This window comes from Gymnoscopelus braueri (assembly GCF_963280865.1).
Source record: "Gymnoscopelus braueri genome assembly, chromosome: 17".
In the NCBI taxonomy this organism is placed as follows: domain Eukaryota; kingdom Metazoa; phylum Chordata; class Actinopteri; order Myctophiformes; family Myctophidae; genus Gymnoscopelus; species Gymnoscopelus braueri.
This window is the reverse complement of record NC_137617.1, coordinates 47,436,971-47,461,070: the sequence shown is the minus strand read 5'-3', so window position 1 is coordinate 47,461,070 and position 24,100 is coordinate 47,436,971. Positions and strand designations below refer to the sequence as shown.

The 24,100-nt window shown below is 44.4% G+C and overlaps 2 protein-coding genes across 2 annotated transcripts; one reads left to right on the top strand and one right to left on the bottom strand.

Annotated features, from left to right (window-relative positions):
- Positions 1-849: 849 nt before the first annotated feature.
- Positions 850-17,979, bottom strand: bicral (BICRA like chromatin remodeling complex associated protein). The gene is made up of 13 exons (XM_080455324.1): positions 17,894-17,979; positions 15,110-15,158; positions 14,761-14,806; positions 14,138-14,186; positions 13,869-13,934; positions 10,990-12,324; positions 10,471-10,537; positions 10,320-10,369; positions 10,148-10,197; positions 9,567-9,712; positions 8,676-8,770; positions 7,201-7,303; positions 850-5,872 (listed from the first exon to the last, which is right to left on the bottom strand). Exons 3-13 carry the CDS (start codon positions 14,799-14,801, stop codon positions 5,343-5,345), a joined length of 2,532 nt encoding a protein of 843 aa, XP_080311450.1. The 5' UTR covers positions 14,802-14,806; positions 15,110-15,158; positions 17,894-17,979; the 3' UTR covers positions 850-5,342.
- Positions 17,980-19,912: 1,933 nt separating this feature from the next.
- tbcc (tubulin folding cofactor C) lies at positions 19,913-22,874 on the top strand. The gene is made up of 2 exons (XM_080455264.1): positions 19,913-22,716; positions 22,747-22,874. The coding sequence occupies exon 1, from the start codon at positions 19,981-19,983 to the stop codon at positions 21,004-21,006; it is 1,026 nt and encodes a 341-aa protein (XP_080311390.1). The 5' UTR covers positions 19,913-19,980; the 3' UTR covers positions 21,007-22,716; positions 22,747-22,874.
- The last annotated feature ends 1,226 nt before the right edge of the window (positions 22,875-24,100 follow it).

Genomic DNA, 24,100 nt, shown 5'->3' with positions numbered 1-24,100 from the left:
TAAAAAGGGAAGTTTACACCCATGCAAGCTATGCAATAGTTATTTTATATTAGTTCCATAATATATTGCTTTTTTTCTTTGTTAAGAAGTAGGTTTGAGCTTGTGAGTCCTGTGTGTACTACTGTGGTGTGGACATCTGTGGCGCCACTAGGTGTCACTGTCTGATCACATCAAGAGTTCTTATTTTGTATGGAGGCATTAGAGAGCTGGTATCCAATGTTGGAAAAAGTACTCGGTCGCTTTACTTAAGTAAAAGTATCAATACTGCAATGTAGAAATGCCCTGTTAACAAGTAAAAGTCCGGAATTCAAAATGTACTCGAGTAAAAGTATAAAAGTATTGGCATCAAAATGTACTTAAAAGTACCAAAAGTAAAAGTATTCATTATGCAGAATGTCCCATTTCAAGTTTTCAAATGTATAAAAATGTTTCGAAAATAGCCGATCTACAAGCTCACAATGCGTCGCATTGTGAGCTTGTAGATCGGCTATTTTCAAACAGCCGAAATGTATACAGAGCTGAAGTGGTTAATGTATGTTTTGTAATAATAATCAAAATCTACAAAGTAACTAGTAACTAAAAGGTTTTCAAATAGCTTTTGTGGAGTAAAAGTACAATATTTTGATCCGAGATGTAGTGGAAGTAAAAGTATTGGAAATACTTTCCACCACTGCTAGTATCCAATCACATGTTTACATCCAGTGTAAATGCAGAGTGAGTCACATGATGTCATTGTGCATGCTTAGTGTGCTCACAGTGTGTGAGTGGTCAAGGAAGAGCCTCCATTTGAACACAGACAGAATAAGAACGGACAGGCAACCACCGTCCTCAACCACACTGGACCAAATGTGTGATTGTATTCAAAAAATGAATTTATTATTTACTTTCTTTGCTGCTGTAGTGAACGACACACATTAGCTACAAATGAAGAACTGACAGTATTTTTTTCCAACGGCCACTTTTTTTTGCCAACATAATAAAAAATAACTTCCCATTTTCTGGTGTTTGATTATTTTTTTTTTGCTTTTGTTTTGTTTTTTCTTACAATATTTTTCTCCTTACAAAAATTATAAATATCTTGTGTTTTCACTTTTCATTATTTCTTCCATACAAAACAAACTATACAAATCAAGTGAAAGACGTACTAAAACATGAACTCAACAGTGAGAACAGGAGCAGAAATGTAAAAATCAAAAAATCTCAACTGAGGAACAAAGACAATAAAAAGTGTAAATTATCGGGGCCTACAAACCCCTGTACGCACACAACAACGACACACCGTTTCGCCAAACACCTTCCACACGCCTGCTTTGTGCAAGTGTGAAAACAAACGCCTTAAAAACTATGTGTTACAACAAGCTCTGGAGACGCCATTTAAAGCCTCTTTCATGTCAATGATTCACGATATGCAACAAAACCGTTGCAGAGAGAAGTCACAGCGGTCTGAATCGCTGCAGGTCGGTGCAGTTTTGAGATCACGTAAGCGGTTGAAAGTTGCATTGAGAATAAATGGTTGTGGACTGGCCTTAACCCATTCAAACCCGGGAACGCATCTCTGTCATTTTTAAGATTTCTTTGGGATATTCAAAAATAGCAGATCTACAACGCGCTATGAGCGCTATGAGCTGCTATTTTTTGAAAAATCGTGGAAAATGTGTGCAAATCTTTGAATATACATATAATTTTAAAGCGAACATTTGTAACTGAATTATTTGCCTCTGGGAGGTCCCTGGAACAAAATATTTGTTTTACAAATGTTAGCTTTAAAAAACATATATTCAAAGATTTGCACACATTTTCCACGATTTTTCAAAAAATAGCAGATCTACAAGCTCATAGTGCGGCACTCGGTGCTGCGCTATGAGCTTGTATATCTGCTATTTTTTTAATAGCCAAAGTAATCTTAAAATGACACAGATGCGCATGGCTTGCATTAGGCGATAAACCCCCATAACTCCCGACGGTGTACAAATTGAACCAAATGGACTATTTTTTTGTACATTCTCGGAAGTAACAGACCTGCAAAGTGTCCCATTTAATTCCTAACGACCCATACTTTAAGCTGGGGAACCACTGTTCTACGTGAGTAAAAAAAACAAGATGCATGATATGCTTTGGACAGGCGTTCTGCTCAGTGTGTGTGTGTGTGTGTGTGTGTGTACATACAAGGTTTTGTCTTTTAAAAGCTGAGGCTGAGCTACAGGCAGGATGCGGTGGCCACTGGCATGATTTAAACACACAAAAAACAAACAAACAAACGTGTTCTCTCTCTCTCTCTCTCTCCCTCCTATACAAGGCCTTTAGTCTGCTCCCGTAACCTGATAAAGAGAGCATCAATATGTCACCACAAACATACACATTTATAGACAGAGAAGAGCTGGCATGTCCAGAACCAACAGCAACAGTGGAATTTGAACCACTTAAGGCCTGCATGTCGTCCAAAATATATCCCTAAGCTCCACCAGTCACCATGCGACACGCTGAGCTTGTAGATATGTGCTATCTTCACTATTTTTGACCATTTTCACCTGTATTGACATATCTACTATAGTGAGTCCTGTGATGCAGTGGTTCTCAAACTTTTTCACGTCAAGGACCCCTAAAATGACGGACCCCCCCCATCTCAAAATGTTTGTTCCAGGGACCCCCAAAGAAGCAAAGATTTGAGTTACAAATGTTCGCTTTAAAAAATATATATATATTCAAAAATCATTCTAAAAATGATTGTGACGCCTTGTTAGCACATTTTTCTGGGGACCCCCTGGTAGCCCCCGAAGGACCACTGAGAACCACTGCTGTGATGGACCCGGGGGGGGGGGGATTTCTTTGCACCTTATTTCATGGTAAACATTCCGGACGCCAGCACACAGATGGTTGGTTCTGGACAGAGCTACTCCCAAGTTTTGGTTTGAGCTGCAGAGAGGGAAGGAAGGAGGGCAGAGTGAGTAGTGTGGATACTATATAGATCACTCAGACAAGAGGACTTGGAATTGACAAAAACACATTTGAAACACGATTAAATGTTTGATCATTTGGTCCAAAGTAGGGCTGCAAATATCGATATTTTTTTCTTAGCGATTATTTATATCGATTACTTTTTCGATTAATTGAATAATCAAGAAGCGCAGGGTTTTAATATATATATATATTCATCAATTAACCACTTGCGTGTTATTTTATACATTGTCGTACGTCGTGCATAGTGAAAAATAACCGATTTCGAAAATATTTTCGCCTATAATAACCATGGCCAAAATGGGGATTGATTATCATTTGATTATCTTAGTAAATTATCGATTATCGATTTTTTTTCTTTTTTACAATTGAATAAATCGATCAGTTCGATTAACTGTTGCATCCCTAGTCCAAAACGACCACGATCAAACATCACAAGTGAGAACACACACACACACACACACACACATTTACACGTGGGTACGTGCATGCAGATTAAAACATGGCACACGCCGGTACACATTATGAGGGGTAATAATGCGTAAATGATACGTAGCTATGCAGAAGGCAGACAGGTATAAGTGATGATGACACTCCCAGGGTTTGGTATCGTCTTACCACGGTCACCAAGCTGGGTACAACAACATCACTAGTAAGTAACAAAACATAAACAAAACAAAAAACTACTACTCTTAAATGTCATTTCTAACAAAATGAAGAATTAAAATAATCTAAATAAAAAGATAAACATGTTTTTATAACATATCTTCCCCAATCTGAGGATTTACGTAGCTCCCCTGACACAAACACACGCAGTGTGTGTGTATGTGTGTGTGTGTGTGTATGTGCCTGTGCGTGTGAGTGCGTGTATGTGCGAGTGTGTTCCTGACAAGGGCCACATTTGGGGACAAAACTGTCCAAAAATGTGGTCTGTATATGGAATATTGTCAAACTGTGGATAGAATCGGTGTCCCAATTGGATTTTTACTGAGGTTAGGGTAAGGACATATGGAATGAATCTAAGTTAATGCAACATGTGCTCGTGTGTGTGTGTGTGTGTGTGTGTGTGTGTGTGTGTGTGTGTGTGTGTGTGTGTGTGTGTGTGTGTGTGTGTGTGTGTGTGTGTGTGTGTGTGTGTGTGTGTGTGTGTGTGTGTGTGTGTGTGTGTGTGTGTGTGTGTGTGTGCATGTAAGAGATTTGTCCTGTGTTTGTGTGTAGGGGCTCACATACCTTTAAGGTACAAAGGAAAAAATGCCAAATAAAATATAATGACCGACAGACAGAAATCAAAGTTTTTTTTTTAGAGTACTTTGTGAAACACTACTTACTGTGAGTTCTATTTGTGTCAAACTGGTAGTTATTAGAGGGTGGATAAGCAGGTATGTGTTTTTGCTGTGAGCAGCTGGAGTCACCTGGCGAGAAAATACAGGTTTTTGGCTCCAGATGAACCCACTACCGACTAACAACCGTTTTATGAGATCTATTATGTGATGTTCCTCTGACGCAGTGGTTCTCAAATGTTTTAATGTCAAAGAACCCCCGTAACTCTGAGAGTGAACAAATGGAACCAAATCATTTGGTTTCCATTTGTACACTCTCAGAGTTACAGACCTTCAAGGGTCCATTTGGAACCACTACTCTAATACACACGTCTCTCTATCTTCTAACAGATGGTACCTATTCCAAACGTGTGGCCCAGACGCCTGAGTCTGAGGCCAACTCTACAAGACAGTGTCTATGTAATGTGTACACCGTGCATGTCTGCCATGCCAGGGTGCACAAATTAAAGGATTTCTGTTTGTTTGTTTGTTTGAACAAGGCTTCTTCATGTAAACGTTTCAAAAAGGACAACAAAGAATTTCTCAGGCACAGAATCATCAGTTTTTTCTCTTCCCTGTCGTTCAGCATAGATATAGTGAGGACAATCGACTGGCACAAAAAGAAACGTACGGAAAGGGGGGGGGGGTGAAGAAGTAGTCGTAAAAGAGAGCTTAGGTACAAGAATAAGGGCAATCCTTGATATGATCCACATCCCATATACCGCTACAGTAAAAACCGACTTAAAAAAGGTAACTTTCCATAAAGGTAGCCCACTACATTGCACACTCCTGATTCTTTTTTCCTTTTTTGGGGGGGGGATGGGGGGGAGGATGGGGGGGGGGGGGGGTTTGAGCGGCACCTTTGAACAAGTCTCTGAAGGAATCTACTTTTAATTTCCCTCACAAACATAACCTGCTACGAAAAGGACCGCAAAGTATCGCAGAAATCATAGTGACCTTTTTGCCTTCCTGTCTTCACATAAAAAAAACTAAAAACAAACAGAAGACACAAAACAAATAAACCTCAGGTGGACGTTGTGGGGGTGGGGGGGGGGAAGGGTCCGGTCCTTAACATTCTAGAATGCTGTTGACCGCCGCCTCCAGAACGGAGTCTGTGTCGGGGGGAGGGGGCGAGGCGAGCTCCGGGGGGTAGTGGGGCTGGGCAGAGGAGGGCGAGGAGGAGGAGGAGGCCAGGTGCTGCTGGGCCTGGGCCTGGTAGTGCATCTGTCCGGCTGCCGGCGCTCCTGTGTACGGCGAGAGGTTCCCGTGGTGGTGGTGATGGTGGTGATGGGGGTAACCGCTGTTGTTGCTGCTGGCGCTGCCCACTCCGTAGCCCTGCTGCTGCTGAGACCTCTTCAGGTCCAGCATGCTCTTGCTGTCTAAGAGCGGAGGCTCTCCTCCTCCTCCTCCTCCTCCTGCGTCCCCCCCGCCCCCTCCGGGGTCTCCGTACCCGGGCTGGGGGTCTGTCCTGTAAGGGGGCTCCGTGGAGTCCATGCCTGTCTGTCCTCTCCAGCCGGAGCTGGGCGAAGGTGGCGAGGGGAAAGGTTCCGGGGCGGGGCTGTGCTTCACGCCACAGCAGAAGTCCTCCTGGAAGCCGTCTGACGAGACACCAAGTGAGGGAGAGAGAGAGAGAACACAGTGAATAAGACTTCCTTAGAAATGTGCTCTGAAGAGAGGCTTATTGTCGATATCGGCCGATACCGCGGGGGTCTATCCCCATTACAATGCTGGGAGATGGAATGCTGAGGTGGAGCGCCACACCTACCATCAGCTCCCAGCAGAGTCCTGCAACGGGCCGGGTACCCGCGGATACCCGACGGGTACCCGCGTTTGACGGGTGAAAACGGGTGAAAATTTTACTTTGATAAGATCACGGGTACGGGGACGGGCGGTACTGAACTAATCGCGGGCGGGTATAATTTTATTGTGAAAATCAGAGAGCACTGTTTCCGCCCAAACAACGTCACTTGTGTAACTTAACACAGCACAACTGCATGGAGCATGCTGGTCAGTTATCTTAACTCACAAAAACACATTGAACATCCTGTTAAACCTTCAAATTAAAACCATATGATGACGTAAACAACGACACATGTGTGCTGCGTAGATGCGCGTTCGCGCGCGTGGCTTAAGCTCGCTCCTCCGTCTTCACTTGATTTCTGTACAAACCTGACCACTGAATGTAGCGCTGTTGTTGAAGGCTGCTATCTTTTTCAACACACTTTTCAATAGGATTTACATTTTACACGGGTAAACGGGCGGACAACGGGTCGTTTATTTGACGGGCGGGGCGGGTCTGGTTCGTATTTTGAAATAATCACGGGTGACGGGTCGGTCTACGGATCTGAGTATTGACGGGCGGGGCGGGCGCGGGTTCTCAAAATTGGACCCGTGCAGGACTCTGGCTCCCAGTCCCTTACTGCACGACTTTCCGCACCCAGGCCGTGCTGCTGCTCCTACGCTGAGTCGGCGGTGCCCGGGATCGAACCCATGACCCTTGTGGTCCAAAGGCGAGACCTCTGCCGACTGAGTTACCCCGACACGTAATGACTGAATGAATACATTCACATATGGCTCTTTCTGACTAGAAAAAGAACTAAGCGTGCCGATTAACGTATTTCACAGGTTCTAGATGTGTTTCCGTACAATAAGGCTCGGTTTCAGATAAGGTTGTCAGAACCTGATTTGGGCCCTGCTCAGGAGGTGGTACTAACCCACTCGTACGTTACCTTTTTTTATATACGTCACGAAAACAGCAGATCTACAAGCTCACGAAGCTGTTGTGTTTATGACGTTCCCCCTTCAGGGATGGTTGTGATCATGATGGAAACAAACTGTAACAGAAAAACCATCACAGAACTCCATGGGTCATGGAAGGTTCTGGGTTTTAACCCTTCGTAGTGGAAAGGAGCCAGTGTTCTCTTACCTGGGTCCACCAGCACCATGCGTCTGTCCTGGGTCAGGTTGGTCCGCTCCTCTTGGTTGAAGGTCCTGTCAATCATCACCATCTCTGATGAGGGACTGGAGCGCTGTAAGAGGGGGGCGGGCCTTCAGTTCACCACTTCACGTGTGTGTGTGTGTGTGTGTGTGTGTGTGTGTGTGTGTGTGTGTGTGTGTGTGTGTGTGTGTGTGTGTGTGTGTGTGTGTGTGTGTGTGTGTGTGTGTGTGTGTGTGTGTGTGTGTGTGTGTGTGTGTGTGTGTCCTGGACATGACGTTAAACTGCCCCGTTGTAACTACCACCGTTAATGTAGTAGGTGCAGATTTAAGCACCGGCTTCGAATGCTATCAATGCATTGAATGGGAGATTATCACGTTTTATCAGACCATTGAATGGGCGAGTAGGCGACGAGTAGGCGATATACTGACCTACCCGCGATTTGTCAGACCATTCATTGGGCGTAATCAGGAGCTACTGACCTACTCGGAGGCGGAGCAGTCCCCACAACATGATGTACCATTCTGTGCCTATCGGTACATAACTCCAACGGCGCTGAGTAGGCTCAGGCGAACGTCACAACGTTCAGGACGGCAACTCGCTCGTTTTAGCTTGCTCGTGGTCCCTCACGTGGTTCCAGTTCACCTGAGACTGCGCGCCTCCGTCATGGTCCGAAACCAAAACCAAAACCGAAACTGGACTTTTTAAGTCATCTCTGTCGGTACGCCAGTATGTCTTGATAACACCCAATGAATGGTCTGATAAATCGCGGGTAGGTCAGTATGTCGCCTACTAATGTCCTATTCAATGCATTGCTAGCATCCGAATGGGGTGGATTTAAGATGCATCCGCAACTTCTGTGGACTGTGTGCTTCATTGCAATCACAAGAAGGTGCTGCTCACCGATGGAGTATACCGACAGCCCACGCTGCCTGGCGTCCCTTCCCGTGAGCAGCTACCGGGAAGAGAGGCGGTGTAACTACCACCCGGCGGTGGATAAAGATCCGGCGGCCTTCTAGTGGTGTGTCCGCTAGCTGCGGAACAACAATGGGTGGACAGACTTTGGGGCTCATGGGAGCAGCTACGGAGAGCGTTTTGACACCGGGCGGCAGGGCGGGAGTATTGGGAACCTTTGTTTCCTCTGGTGGTCCAGCCTGGGATATGCCCGCGGACACGTTGTTAGAGGAGGTTTCACCAACTTGGCATGCCCAGAAACGAGGCAGAGTGTTGTGCGATATGATTGTCAGCCGCCATGCGGAGACATTGCTGCTTGAGCGCATGGAGGGCTGTGTCACATGCATGACATGCTTGTTTGTTGTATCATGAGGACATTATGCCTTGACTTTGTGGATGTGACCTTGCTGGACCGTAATATTTGTGTCCTTGTATACATTTCCTTTTGTGTGGACATAAATAACTTGTTAAAATGTGAGTGTGAGTGTGAGTGTGAGTGTGTGTGAACCCACCTCAGACTCAACGATCAGCAGTCTCCTGTATTTGTTCACCATGGCCTGTGTTCTCTTTAGCACCTGAGTCGCCACTGACTCAAACTCCTCATCCACTGTCAACAGAAACAAAGACACTTTGACTTTCTCACACAACCTGCAACATTACAGATATATACTGTATATAAACTATATGTATATATACTGTATATGAACTATATGTATATATACTGTATATAAACTATATGTATATGTACTGTATATGAACTATATGTACAGTACATACTGTATATGGACTATAGCTAAAATCTCTGCTTTCTTGGCTGCTCAGTTGGAGGTCAAGTAAAATGTAAATGGCATTCACTCATTTCATGGTTTTAGCGGCTTTCCTCAGATCTGACATCATGGAACAGGGTAACACTTTTTACACTTTTTAAGATGTTTAACCAATGCTCAGGCTCACAGCGCATCGCGTCGTGAGCTTGTAGATCAGGTATTTTTTGAAAATGTTTGAAACATTTAGCCTACAATGACTTGCCATTAAAGTGAAGATAGTGCAGTGTGGTGAGATGAGAGGACATGCAACACAGATATGAACCCAGGGGTGTTGGTGTTTACTTGGTCAGCCTCTCAGTTTGCTGAACCAAATGACAGTACGTGGCATGAGATGGTTTGAAGCACGTCCCACTGGGAGGAGGCCACGGGGCAGACCAAGGGGCAGACGGGGGGGGGGGGGTCATATCTCCACACTGGCCTTGGAACGCCCTGGGATCCCCCAGTTAGAAGTAGCTAATGTTGCCCGGGGGAAAGGGAAGTGTGGGATTCTCTGCTGGGACCGCTGCCTCCGTGACCCGACGCCGGATAAGTGGATGAAGACGGATGGGACGGACGGACGGACGGACGTAATCTTACCCTGAGAGAACTCGTCTGCACTGGGCGGCGCTCCGTGGAACACGTGGTAGGGGAGGAGCCTCAGCAGGGCATCGTCCAATGAGGTGAAGCGTCTGCGGTCTGGACTCAGAACTCCGTCGTGGTCCTTCCGTAGCTGCTGCAGAATCCTGGATGGATGAGGGTCAGGGTCAGGGTTAGGGGCTTCAGTGTCTGACACCCTCTCCACACAAATAAGCAAGACAGGGTCTAATAACGGCATGGCTCCTGGACTTAACCAGTCTATGAGGTCAGTCAACTATGATGTCCGTCGTCGGTGGCGTATGAGACCAACTATGGGCACGGTTTCAGTCTGACCCGAGTCCCTTTGACTTCAATAAAATTCAAGTAAAATTACAAAATATATCAAACGTATGAGAAAAACAATGCGTGGAGATACTTGCTTGGCCTACTGACAACTTGGAAAAGCAATTCGGTATATTGATCAATTCACAAGATAAGCCTCAGACAAAACAGACACACAGACCCTTTACAGACAGCTAGCCTCCTACAAAGCCATGCCGTAACAAGACGAGTGCAGACAACAGGGGGAGCAGGTCACTCACATTCCTCCTCTAGTAAGCTGTGGAAGGGCAGGCCTCTTCAGTGTGCTGACCTAAAGCAGACACAGACGTAACATTATAGAACTACTATAAGGTCATCATAGTTCACCACAAACACACAACACTTTGGACAAAGACAGACAAGGTGTGTCGCTGAGTGAGTGATGTACTTTACCTGTACGTTTAGCGTTGAATCTTGACTGGAAGCTGTCATGGTGTTCACCGCTAAGAGAGACCAAACAGACAATAGGATGGTATTATGCACATTGGGACTAACAGACGAACGGTAGATGATGAAGACGCCACACACAGCGAACAGCGCCTACCTGTGTTACCACCATGCAGGTTGACGTGTTGCCCTGGCTGTCGGCTGCCGGCAGGTGATGGAGAATCCTGTAAAAAGGAAGGAAGGAGGTCAGTAAGACGACAAGCAGGATTAAAGAAGAGATATAGACACTTCAAGTGGATAAAACAAACTGTCACTCCTGTGCCTGTGGTTCTCAACATTTTCAGGCCGGGACAACCCCCCAAAAGAATCATATTTGAACTGGGGACCCCCCACCCTGACAAGCACTCGTAATTCTACTATCTACAAGCTCACATCGCGTGACTCACGTTGCCAGGCGTTGTGAGCTTGTAGATCAGCTATTCTCTTATATTATTTGACAATTTGGCCAATGTTTGACCAGTGGTTTGTTGATTACTTTTGATGCAGTAATGGTCTCATTTCTTCTATATTTTTTTTAGGTATTCAAAATGTCTTAAAAGTCCTTAAATTGTCACTTCACTGTCATCTGCCCCCCTTCAAATCATGTGGGCCCACATGTTGAGAACCACTCCTGTACCTGTCTGTAATCTTGCTGTTCCTGTGTGGCCGAGCCGACAGGCAGAGGCGACAGAGCGGTGCAGTTCTGTGTCTGGGTCACTAGGAGGCGCTGCACGGGGCCAGAGGACGCTTGGCCGCCGCGACCGCCCGCTCCAGCCGTGGCCGGACCGACCAGAGTCAGCCGGCCGGAGGCGGACGACGACGACGACGTCTGTACCGAGGCGGGGGGGTTCGCGCCGGGGAAACCCGTCCACGTTTGCGTCACGGCCCCACCCGCCGCCACCTGACCGCCACCCACCACACCTTGGTGGTTAACTATCAGCTGGCCTCCCGGCGTGGCGGTGAAATTCTGCCCGGCGACAAGCTGCACAGTGTTCTGATTGGTGATGAGGGTGCTGGAGCTGGGGTCAACGGCGGGGCCGTTTTGGAGGGTAGGGGCGGGAGCTAGCGCCAGAGAACCGGGCAAGAGGAACTGTCCGGGCTGTAGGTTCGTCTGGGCCTGCGTTTGCTGCTGCTGCTGCTGCCCGAGCGGGGAGTGCACGACAATAGAGCCGTTGGCCGTGTACTGTCCCGCCGGGCTAGCGGCGTTGGCTATGGTGGTGGACGTGGGCTGAAGGCCCAGGCTGTAGACGGTCTGAGCCCCGCCTTGCTGGAGGGGGGGTTTAGGCTGGATGTGTCTGACGAGAGTCTGGGTCCCGCCGGGTCCTCTCTGGATGATAAAGTTCTGAAGGGGGATGTTCTTTAGCGGTAAGCCCACCTGTCCCTGGGTCGGGGCGAACACCTGACCCCCCACCGCCCCCACCGTCCCCGTGGGGACAGGCCCCCCGCCGGGCCTGAAGACGATCTGAGGCGTTCTCTCTAGACTGCTCAGCGTCATCACGCCGCCGCCGCCCCCGAACGAGCCCAGGACCTGGATGTGCTGGTGATGGGACGAGCCGTTGGGCAGCTGGGACACGCCCTGGATGAACTGACCCGTGGGGAACGCGGCCGTCACGCCCACGCCCCCTCCGTAACCCCCGGAGACCAGCTGGGAGGGTAAGGAGAGCTGGGGGGCGGCCTGGGGGAGGGGCGTCTGGGACTGGACAGGCTGGGAGTCCAGCATGGCCTCCTGGGCCAGGGTCTGCTCCGTGATGTCTGCCTCCATGAGGGACTTCTGGAGGATGTCAAAGGGCTGGTCCTCTCCTCCCAGGTCCACTCCTCCTCCCCCCTCCTCCGGGGAGCCCCCCGCCGCCCCCCCCAGCTCGTCCTCGATGAAGGAGAGGCTGCTGGAGAGCTGGAGGCCTGCCCCCGCCGAATCCTCGCCAAATTCACCCATTGTGGAAGAGCCATCTTTGAGGGCCGCGTCGGGGCCAGCCTGAATAACAAGGTTTAGGGGGAAGAGGAGAGGAAGAAAAGTTACGTGTAAGAGTGGCAGTGGTGGAAAAAGTACTCAAATTTAATTTTGTACTTAAGTAAAAGTATCGCTACTGCAATGTAACAATACTCCATTACAAGTAAAAGTCCGGAATTCAAAATTGACTTGCGTAAAAGTACAAAAGTATTGGCATAAAAATGTACTTAAAGTACCAAAAGTAAAAGTACTCATTATGCAGAATGTCCTATTCCACAAGTTTTCAGATCTGCAAGCTCACAATGCGTCGCATCGCGACGCATTGTGAGCTTGCAGGTCGGCTATTTTCAAATGGCCAAAATATATATAGGGCTGAAGTGGTTAGTGTATGTTTTGTAATAATAAAAAAAATGTACAAAGTAACTACTAGTAACTCAAGTTTTCAAATAATTGTAGTGGAGTAAAAGTGCAATATTTGCCTCTGAGATGCAGTGGAGTAAAAGTACTGAAAATTGGACATACTCCAGCAAAGTAAAAATACCTCAAAACTGTACTTAAGTACAGTACTTAAGAGTGGATATGCATGTTTAAGTCTTAGATGGTCGACTTAAAAACGAGAGTGCTTAAATATACAATATAATCTATATCTTTTCCTGCGACTAAGATCCAATAATGAATTTGTCTTAGCTCGGAGCTTCCTGAATGGTTTACCTTGCACATTGCCTAGTAGCATTGTATAGGTCTGTCTGTCTGTGTATGTTCAACCACAAAGACCGCAGCCAACAACTCTTAAGCCTCTCCAATGCCCCATGTTCACACGCAGACAGAGCCAATCACCATGGTGATATTACTACTTAAGTCACCATAACAGCCTGGGAAAATCCTGCGTTGCGAGCACACAGGCATGATCAGAGAAGAGCCACTGTCAACAAGGACAAAAATCTCTAAACATGGGGGAACCGTCTAATCTTATTTGGGGTTGGGTCACGGTGTCTCTCTCGGGGGAGTCATGGGAACACTTACGGTGTTCAAATCAAGGGCGCGAGCACGACTCCTACCTCCTAACCTTAAGCACTGCTTTCTTTCTTTTTTTCTGTCTCGCTAAGTTTATATATGGGTACTTTACCCTCCTCTGTGAGGACTTAGCCAATTGTGCATTATTCGGTATTTAGTGAATTCATGTTTATGCTGTACTGTACTACTTTACTTGGACCCCTACTGTATATTGGAACAGACTCAGATTAACTGTACTTAATTGTATTAAAAGACTTCAAGGACTCTGATGTGTATAATGTAATGTGCCGTTTGTGAAATTGTATTATGACTGCGCTTTTTGTACAAGTTGGTTGGAAGTTGTCGATCTGTACACTTCCGTTGCCCACAGCACACAACGCTGAGGAAGGCTTGTCGCCCCGAAACGCATACGTTGTTGTCTGCTCTGCAGCATACCATGCCTACCATCACATGCCTGCTTAATATATATAAATAAAAGTGCCTTAAAAGGACTATTCCGTGAGTGCTGGTATTCTCTTACAGAGATTTATTATGAAAAAAAGAAAAACACTTACAGTGTTGCCCGCATAGAAGGCTCCGTCTGACCCATACGCTGCATTTGTCACGTCGTCCTCCCCGATCTGCAGGTACAGAGACAACTTCAATGAGTCAACACAACATCTCTCTGCAATTAACTCCAATAAACGCACAACACGGCTGATGCGCTGGCAAACAATCTTTTGTGAACTTCCAACACAACAAAAGGACATACAGTACTACATAAGAGAAAATAGATTTTCAGGGCAGGCAGGATTTGAGTCGGTAAAGACAAATTAACACTCACCGACTTGCTGTTGGAGCCATGGAGATAATCGTTGAGTAGATCTACATCTCTGTACAGAAGACACAAGAGGAGAAAGAACGTTTAGGTGCATTGATCAACGTTAGGACTATAAAGACAGGTCACATTATCACACTGTTCATTTGTATGATGTATGAAATTGCAACTGCCTTTTTTTGGTGCACCACACTAATAAGATGACATTTTGATCACAGGTGTGCTATTTCTTACTAAAACGAATGAGTAATTTGCCCCTATGAGTATATACATGATTTGAGAAGCACATTCGTTCAATCAGAGAAACAAAATTGGTTTTATATGGGCGGCAGTGGCTCAGGGGTAGAGTGGCTGGTAGAGCGGCCGGATGTTGGCAGTTCGGTCCCGGGTTCAATCCCGGGCTCCCCCTGAGTTAGTGTGGAAGTGTCCTTGAGCAAGACGCTGAACCCCTAATTGCTCCCTATGAGCAGGTTGGTGCCTTGCATGGTTTCCTCCGCCATCGGTGTGTGAATGTATGGGTGAATGTAATGCACAATCTATGAAAAGCACTTTGGATAAAAGCGCTATAGGCCTATACATTTACCATTCATAGTGTTCTTACATAAACAAAATACTTGATTTTGCTTTACCCTATAATATCTAGAAGACGGCGGTCGTCCTCATCATCCATGACACCTGAGGAAGAGGAAGATGGGAGGAAACAGAAGGAAGCCGTCAAGAACTGGTACGAGATCTGAAACATGTCCAAACTCAGAATGAAGGTGAGCTATGAACCAATTTGTGTGTTCCTCCATAATGATGTGAATAGTGAACTGCTCCATCAATAGAAATATTATTAAGAGTAATGTATTCAGTCGGCAGCCAGCATGGGGGCCTTTGAGATTTAATAAACATTAACAGGCCGACTTCATCTGCATGCCAAACTGAATCTTTAGGTGTGGTGGTTGGTGACAATTTGTGATGTATTCATTCACTCACAGTTTTCGGGCAGGCAGCATGGAACCAGTCATTTAACACCCTTTATTTCCTGTGGTTGAGGGGGGGGGGTAGAAAGATAGAGCCAGTGAATGTGTGAGAGTGACAGGAGGAGGGGGGGGGGGCAGTGAAAGGGGGAGAAAGGGTGGGTGGGTGGGCATGTGAGGTAGAGAGAGATGTTATGAGCAGGGGTAGGTATTGGTAAGCTCAGTATTGAAGTAATGAGGGCAGTGGAGTGGAGGCCTTATCTCCTCCTACAGACAACCCCCTGCCGTCCTCCACTGCCCCACACATTGGCTCTCTGTCCTGTCAGCTAAGCTCCAGCAGAATGGAGAGATGGGCATTTGAGTGTAAATAACTCCACCCCACACCCTATTTGTCCCTTTAAAAAGATTGTTTGTCGAGTTCCTACAGTTTAAAAGGCGTTGGCTTTGAGTTGTTTCAGCCACTATACCAGATAAAGTATGCAGCCATCATGTTCAACACTACAGAGGGGAATATTGAGTAAATAATCAGGGCAAGTAGATTCATGGTGGTCGGTCGGTGTGTGTCTGACTCTGGAGGAATGCATATTTGGTCAATTGTGTATTTTTAGATAAGGTTTTGTACCCAGTATTCAGTATACTTTGGCAATACACATATGGAAATATATTCACAATGTAATAATCCCACATGAATACATGTACGTCCTCAAGACATAGGCTAGTATTAGACACAGTAAGCCTGTTGTCTCTGTGCTTCATTCCGTGTTAAAATGCAGCTGCATTGCAACAAAATGTTGCACAAGTCTTTACAAAATGGCTGTTACCCTCCCACTGGCTGTCTTTATGCTACCACACACACAGCCACCATCTTTATTCCAGGGAGAACAAAGAACAAACACGGCCACTGCACTAAACTAACAGAAATACATGAGATTTGTGAATGTTAAAATAGCTATACAAAAATCTGCTAAATTGTCTTTTTATGACAAATAACCAATAACTAGGTATTTTGTTTTCATTATTTCTAGTTGGGCAGCTATACCACATCCAGACATGATTTGTCTTTTTCTTTTTTTAAAGGGACTTGTTTAATTGTGAACAAAACCATGAAGTCATCATCTCCACAAACAAGAATAAACCAAACGCTTAAAAAAACAAAGGTTTTATTTCATATGTAAAACAAAGCAACGATTTCATGGCATATTAACTGATACAATATCAATGTAAAAACAAACACGCCCCCCCCATGACCCTATAATACATAAATATACCAATAATGACTCTGGTCACTGCACTTCATTAGCTTTAAAACAACTCAGAATTCTGTGTTAAATATTTTATATCACGTCGTCTCCATTAGATAATGTGGTGCTGTGTAGGACTATACAGGCTACTGCTCGGACGGTACACCATGTCCTACAGTCTAATCTAAAAGGCATACATAATACAGATGGTTTATTAGTTCTGACTTAGTTTAAACAGACAGTTACTAAAGAATAAACATGTTTATAACCAGATATATAAGCCTCCACACACAGCCTAGCATACATGCTACTACTACACGACGACAGGACAGCCACCATTTCTGGTGGTTTATTGAGAAGAGAGCTCACATAATGTACAAGCTCTGCGCATTTTAATCTCCAAAAATAGCCCGTTCATGTAATGTTCACAGAGAGACATCATAATAATAATGTGTGTCCTTCTATCTTATCCATCCAGCCCCCCAGAACGTCCTCTGACGTCCTGTTTGTCTCTGTCTGGGGGAGGCTTTCATTTCTCTCTTCTCATTTAGCTTCGTCTAACAAAACGTCACATTTCTCTTGTCGTTTTTTAGCTGAACGGTCGCATTTTCTTTTCCCAACCGTTCGGACATGCATTCTCTTTTAACCCCCGGGGTTCTATTTATCTAGTCCCTGGTACTAAAACGGCACGACTCGGAACTCTCCGGTTGTTTAAAAAAAAAAAAAACGGCGGCCCGGCCTAGTTGTGCGTTTTAAGAGCTGCGTATGTTCGGTCGGTGTTGTTAAAACGACGCTGTAAAACGACGATAATTCGTGTTTCGAGCCATTAAAATAAGTAGAAACCGCTCTTGCCGTTTTAACACGACGGCCCCGGCCTACAGATGTGCGTTTTCCAGCAGCGCGTGCTGCGTATGTTCAGTTGCGGTCTGTGTTGTTCAAACGACGCTGAAAAAAACGACGGTAATTCGTGTCTCGAGGCATAAAATAACCGCTCGTGCCGTTTTAAACTCTTTTTTTTTGTAAACGACCGGCCCTGTGCCGTGCCGTGCTAATAGCCGCTCGCGCTGCTTATTGTTTTACTACGACGCCCCGAAACCACGGTCGCATTTCGAGGTGGAAAAACACCGCCGCGTCACTCAGTCCCGTCTCGAGCCATATATAAATATCGCTCGTGATTAAACGCATTAACATAAAGAGCGGCCAGGAGGAGAGAATACGACGCAATAAAGCCCTTCTTTTAAGTCCTACTCTCACTCCTCTCTTACTTGAAACCCAATATCTCTATTTGGCAACTTTTAATTTGCTCTACTCTCCCCCTCCTTCTTCTCTCTCCTTCTTTCTCCTTCTCCTCCTCCTCCCTGCTGCTGCTGCTTCCCTCTCTCCTCTCTCCCACTCATATTCTTTTCTCTCTCTCTCCTTCAGTCCTGATAGATTTTTCTCTCCTGCTCTAAACTCCTCTTCTTTCCCTCCCTGAAGGGAAGAGGGAGGAAGGAGCTCGTGTGTGTTTTTTCCCTGAAATTTTTATCACAAAATTATAATACACTCAAAGGGAAACTCACCGTCATGAAAAAGCGGTGCCTTGTCAACGGGGTTTCCTCGCCATCGCCGCACGGGTCGGGGTAGTGCGCGAGCCGGCTGCTTGCCGGGCAGCCCGTGTTGCATCCATCCATCCATCCCGCTGTTATTATTACAGCAATAAAACTTTTATTTAAACAACACTGATGTGATAATGAAAGCCACTGGATGTATTAAAATCAAGTTATTATTTTGGAATCATTAAAAAAAATGAATCAATAGTTTTGTTTACCTTCACGTACAACATTTGTTTTTGTTTTGTTTTGGGTTTTTTTTCATCACAAACGGTAGGGGGCGGGCCTCCAATCACTGTGCCACACCTTCATATTGCACAGGTGATTCATAACTATACAATAATAAAGATAAGTTGTTAGTTATTGACAACATTTACAGTTTATTTTTATTTTACACATTTACACGTTATTTATCCATTTATTACTTTTCAATATTCTCATGTTTTTGTGACAATTTGTCTTACAAATGTGTGGAATCATTGTGACATTTGAAAACCTGTCTCTTTCTGTAGCTATAACACACACACACACACACACACACACACACACACACACACACACACACACACACACACACACACACACACACACACACACACACACACACACACACACACACACACACACACACACACATTGATTGAATACTGTATTAACAGTTTGCAAATAGTAGCCTACAGTGGTATTTTTATACAATAGTGCTAAAAGGACAACACTAAAAAAACCCTAAGGGCTTGTTTCCATTGTGGTCCTGTGTATTCAATTCATAGAGAGAGAGAAATAGAGACACACACACACACACACACACACACACACACACACACACACACACACACACACACATACATACTGCATACACACTGGCCTAGACAGCATTTATTCTCATTTTTATTTCTAACATGAAGTTATGTGCACACACACACACACACACACACACACACACACACACACACACACACACACACACACACACACACACACACTACAGCATTAATCCTCATTTTCATTTCTCACATCATGAAGCAGTGGTGTAAAGTAACTAAGTACATTTACTCAAGTACTGTACTCCAATTTTGAATTTTACTAGTTACTTTGTAACACATACAATAACCACTTGCCCTATGCATATAGACTACTTTCGCCATTTGAAAATAGCGCGGTGTGAGCTTGTAGATCTGCTATTTTCAAAGGATTTTACACATTTGAAAACTTGGCATATGGGACCTTCTGCATAATGAGTACTTTTACTTTTGGTACGTTAAGTATATTTTAACGCCACTCACCAAATCTGGTACTGGACGGCCTCTGGTTGGAGCCTACAGTATGTACATTGGATATTTATTTCTTTTTTCTTACTTGTGATTGTGAACTTAATGCTGGAATAGGTCAAGAGTTGTTTATATTAACCTGAAAAGTACAATACATTCTGATAAACATTTTACTGTTTGGTTTCTCTGTTTCTATTTTATTATTATTTTCTTTTTATTTATATATATTCTTTTTCTTTTTCCTATTTGTCAATTTCTTTTGTCTTTACTTTACTGTTTTGTCTTGTTATGACATGGATGGGGGTTTGGGGAAATAAGATGTCGGATAGGCTACAGTGCAATGTACATGTAGGCTATGTTTATTGTCTGTTACATGGAAAATAAAAATAAATAAAAAAGTGTTTTTAAAAACAAAAAGGTATATTTTGATGCCAATACTTTTGTACTTTCACTCAAGTAGGCCTACATTTTGAATTCCGGACTTTTTCTGGTAACAGAGTATTTCTACGTTGCAGTATTGATACTTTTACTCAAGTAAAACATGTGAGTACTTTTTCCACCACTGTCATGTTGTTATGGTAAAAAGGGGCTGGGCTTGACAACGCGCTGCTCCGTTATTCCAACCAATCACGTGTCAGAATACACGCCGTCAGTGAACGGGGCCGTCCAATGAAAACGCCGTTTGCTGCGAGGTGACATCATCGCTTCCGCATTACGTCACACACGCCTGCGGACGGGGAGTTGTTATAAACACCGGACCGTTTCTAAACAACCGGACCGTTAGACATTATGGAACTAACGGATCAAGACGCCGCCTTTAAGGTCCCGGACCGGCTGGTGAAGCGCAACCAGGCCCGCGTGGAGGACCTCAGGAGACGGAAGGAGGAGAAGGACAGCCAGTCCATCACGGAGGAGAAGAGCGAGTACTTCTCCTCCACGTTCAAGACGCAGCGGGCGGCCGTGGAGGAGCTGCTGGCCCACTGTCGCTCCGCCTCGGACCAGAAGACCCTGGAGGAGGCCACCGCGAAGACCCAGCAGCTGCAGAACTTCCTCAACGACAGCCTGTCCTTCCTCAACCAGTACGAGGTGGCCCAGGCCCAGACCGCCCTGCAGAAGCTGCAGACCGCCCTGGCCGAGAAGAGGGACGAGGTTCTGCCCAAGAAGAAGTTCGCCTTCAAGTCTCGCAGCAAAGTCACGGAGAAAGTGGACGAGCCCGGCGCTGACGCCGCTGGTTCCGGTTCCGGTCCCACCACCGCCACGTCTGGTTCCGTTTCCGCCGGTACCACCACCGAGGTGGACTGGACCGTCCGATCGGAGCAGTGCGGCTTCTCCAACCTGGACTCGGCGGTTCTGACCAAGAGCGCCGACGAGATCCGGAAGCAGGACGTCCTGCTGACCCACCTGACCAACTGCAAGGTCCGCCTGCTGGGCTCGCCCAGCACGCTGCACATCAAGCACGTGACGGGCTGCGAGATCCTGTGCGGGCCCGTGTCCAGCTCGGTGTTCGTGGACCACTGCACGGACAGCACCCTGGTGCTGGCCTGCCAGCAGCTGCGCACGCACAACACCACGGACACGCGCGTGTACCTGCACGTCACCAGCCGGGCCATCATAGAGGACTGCCGCGGCGTGGGCCTGGCCCCGTTCTCCTGGTCCTATCCGTCCCTGGACGGGGACTTTGCGGAGTCCGGTCTGGACCAGGGGCGGAACAACTGGGACCAGGTGGATGATTTTAACTGGCTGGACACGGGAACGCCTTCCCCTAACTGGACCGTGATCCCAGAAGAGGACAGAAGAACCACCTGGGAGCCATAGGGTCCCCCACTATGTTCCCCATCTTTACAAAGTAGCCTTTCAATTACAGTAACTTTCTTTTCTGTGTGAAACCAAAACTAATAATTTTGTTAGCCTTTTTTTTCATTCTACAGTAAATTTCTTGGTCTTGCAGTTATTGAAATAAGTTAGCGGTATTGAAATGATAGCGGTATTATTTTGTCATCTGCATTAGGGCTGCATCATTATGGTTAAACTGATAATCCCAATTATTTTGCTAAATTTTGTACAATTATTATTGGTGATGTTCAATTTGGGTGTTTTACCATTTTCTTATGTATTTGCTCATTGTGCTTTTTTTAAATCATTTTCTTAATGTATTTATTTATTTCATCGTCCTTTATGGGTGTCGCTATAGGCCATTAACCATTGTAAGTATAAGTATTAAGTAGTGGATGGCCTCTGTGATTTTATTGAGCCTAATGGATGGAGATATTACTTGTACGATGTTCTGGTTATTGTGTGATGGTGAGGAGACCATGGCAAGTTGCAACAGCTGATTAAATAAATAAAATAGTTTGAATTAATTGATAGTTTCACGATTACATTATTGGGAAACATGAAATCATGTTTTTCAGTTATTTTGTTTTAAATTGTTGGGCATTGCTACACCTGTTTAAATGTTTAATGGATTTTAGAGTTAAAAAATACATTCAATCTTAAGACTTGTGGCACAGGTCTTGATTATCCATCTAAACAGGGGAAACATGATGGAATTTGATTATTCCTTTTTTTTCGTACAGCTGTGACAACGGTGTGAAATGAGTATGTTCAACTTCTCATGCAGTTAGTCAGTGAAATAAGAGAACGGGTAGTAGAGAAGAATAAATAAACGCTCACACACTGAGGCCTCCAATCCGACCGATGTTTTATTGCACCAAAGCATCTGTTGCATTGGAGCCCTCGTGTGCGAGCGTTTATTAATTTATTCTTCTCTACCTACTGTTGGTCGCTCAGCACCTGCCCAGGCTTGGGTTGGGGATGTGCGTTTCTCTTTTTTCATAAGAGAAAAGGTACACATGAGCAAAGAAGGCTGTACACATGAGCAAAAAAAAAACTAGATATAATAGTGAAACGGGAATACAAGCGAGTGAGCATTATTAGAAGAAGTGTAGCCTGCAATGGGACACCTCTGATTAATGCATGTATCATATATTAGGAAATAATTCAATATAGTGATTATATCTAACAATTATGTCATTGAAACTTACCAATTAATTCAAACGCATTATATGGCAGCTGTTGCACCTTGCCTCCATCTCCTCACCAAACACAAGGTTTAACACCAGAACAATGTACAGCCCATCTCCCCATCCATCAGACAGAGGAACAATAAAATCATAGAACACCACTTGACCAAAGATATGACACGATTAGCACAATGTACATAAATACAATCACAATTATTTATCACATTTATTACCAATAATGTGATAAATAGTTGTCTTTGTATTTAATATTAAGCTAAATTAGGATGATCATTTTAGCTATAATCATGCAGCCCTGTCATATAGTTTTTGCACTTTCATAGGCTATATTATTTAAATGTTTTTTTCTTATGAGTGTAGAATTTGGAACATAAATGCATGGCAGGTTGTAATTCTTCACCTGTCACCTTATATTGAGCCTGGATCATCAATTATTGATTTGATTTGATTTGATAATTTATGGTACAATTCACTGAGGTGCACAGTACAGTATTTATCAGGATATCACAAAAAGTCGAAGGACTTATTTCCGTTGAGGTCCCACATAAATGATAGCATCATGGTATCTAACTGTCAACACACTTGCCATTCTACCTAACTAAATTAAAATCATTGCAACAACAGCACTCAACATCATAGTCAGTCATAAAACCAATGACACAGTCAGGTTTGTTTTCCTTTGCTAAATGCAAAGCGATTTAATACAAGCTTGTTTGGATTTATTTTTTTGCTAGAAAATATGAATTCATTTTACAGTGCTCCAAACTATGTCTCTTCCAACTACAAGGCAGCAGGCACCACATTATGATTATATAGCAGGTGTTCTATGCATAATATTGAAATGTTACACCACTGCACTGTCAATGAGTTCAAGGGCATATTTGGTCATTTTATATTTCATTTGTTTAATAACATGGGGGAAAAACAGACAGTGGTGTTAAATAGACTGCACTAATGTGTTTGCAAAAAACAAACATAGCCTTACTGTATCCACTTAAAATAATAAAAGAGGTCATGACGAACATACTGTAAATAATATAAGAGGTCAAGAGGACCATAAAATCAAATCACAGACAATGCACTACTGTAAAAAGCAGTTAACAGCATGGTTTAACAATACATATCTCAGTGTGTGTGAGTTCAAATGAAGTGTAGAACAAAGCCTGGAGTATTTGCCTTTATGATGCTAGTAAGTAACCATACAGGATAGCTTTGATGTCCTGAGTTAGAACACTGATATGAACAAAATATACAAAGAATTCTTGCATTCTCATTCTTTATTTAAGGATTAGTGAAATTGCACAAAATAGTTTCTTGCCGTTGAATTGAATTGAAATGTAGCTGTCATGTAGCTATTGAAAACCGATGCAAATAAAGAGTCTGGATGTGAACTGACACTAGGTTTTCTTGTGTATTTGTGGTCAACCTGCATTGGCTGATCTCTGACTTTGTTCATAAAACAGAGGTCTTTGTGTACATTTACATACATTTACTTGAGTACTGTAATTACAGTACTGTAAGTACTTTTTTTTGGTATCTACTTTAGTATTTTATTTTGTGACTTACTCGGCTGCATTTTAAAGTAGAAATATTGTACTTTCTAGTTTCTATTAAGTAGACTGTAGTCAGTTTGTGACTTTCCTTTTTATTCCTAAATGTGATTTGCAACAGCAATCTCATCTGTCACCTCTCTGGTCTGTACATTCATTGTGTGATTTCAAAGAGTTGTGTAAATGCACTGTGAAAACAACACAGCATTGTGTCGATATTAAAAAGAAAATACAATTTGGAGTACTTAAAAACAAGTACTCCTCAACTCAAATAAAACTCAAGAAGGCTAACTCGAGTCATTTTTTTGACTGAGAAAC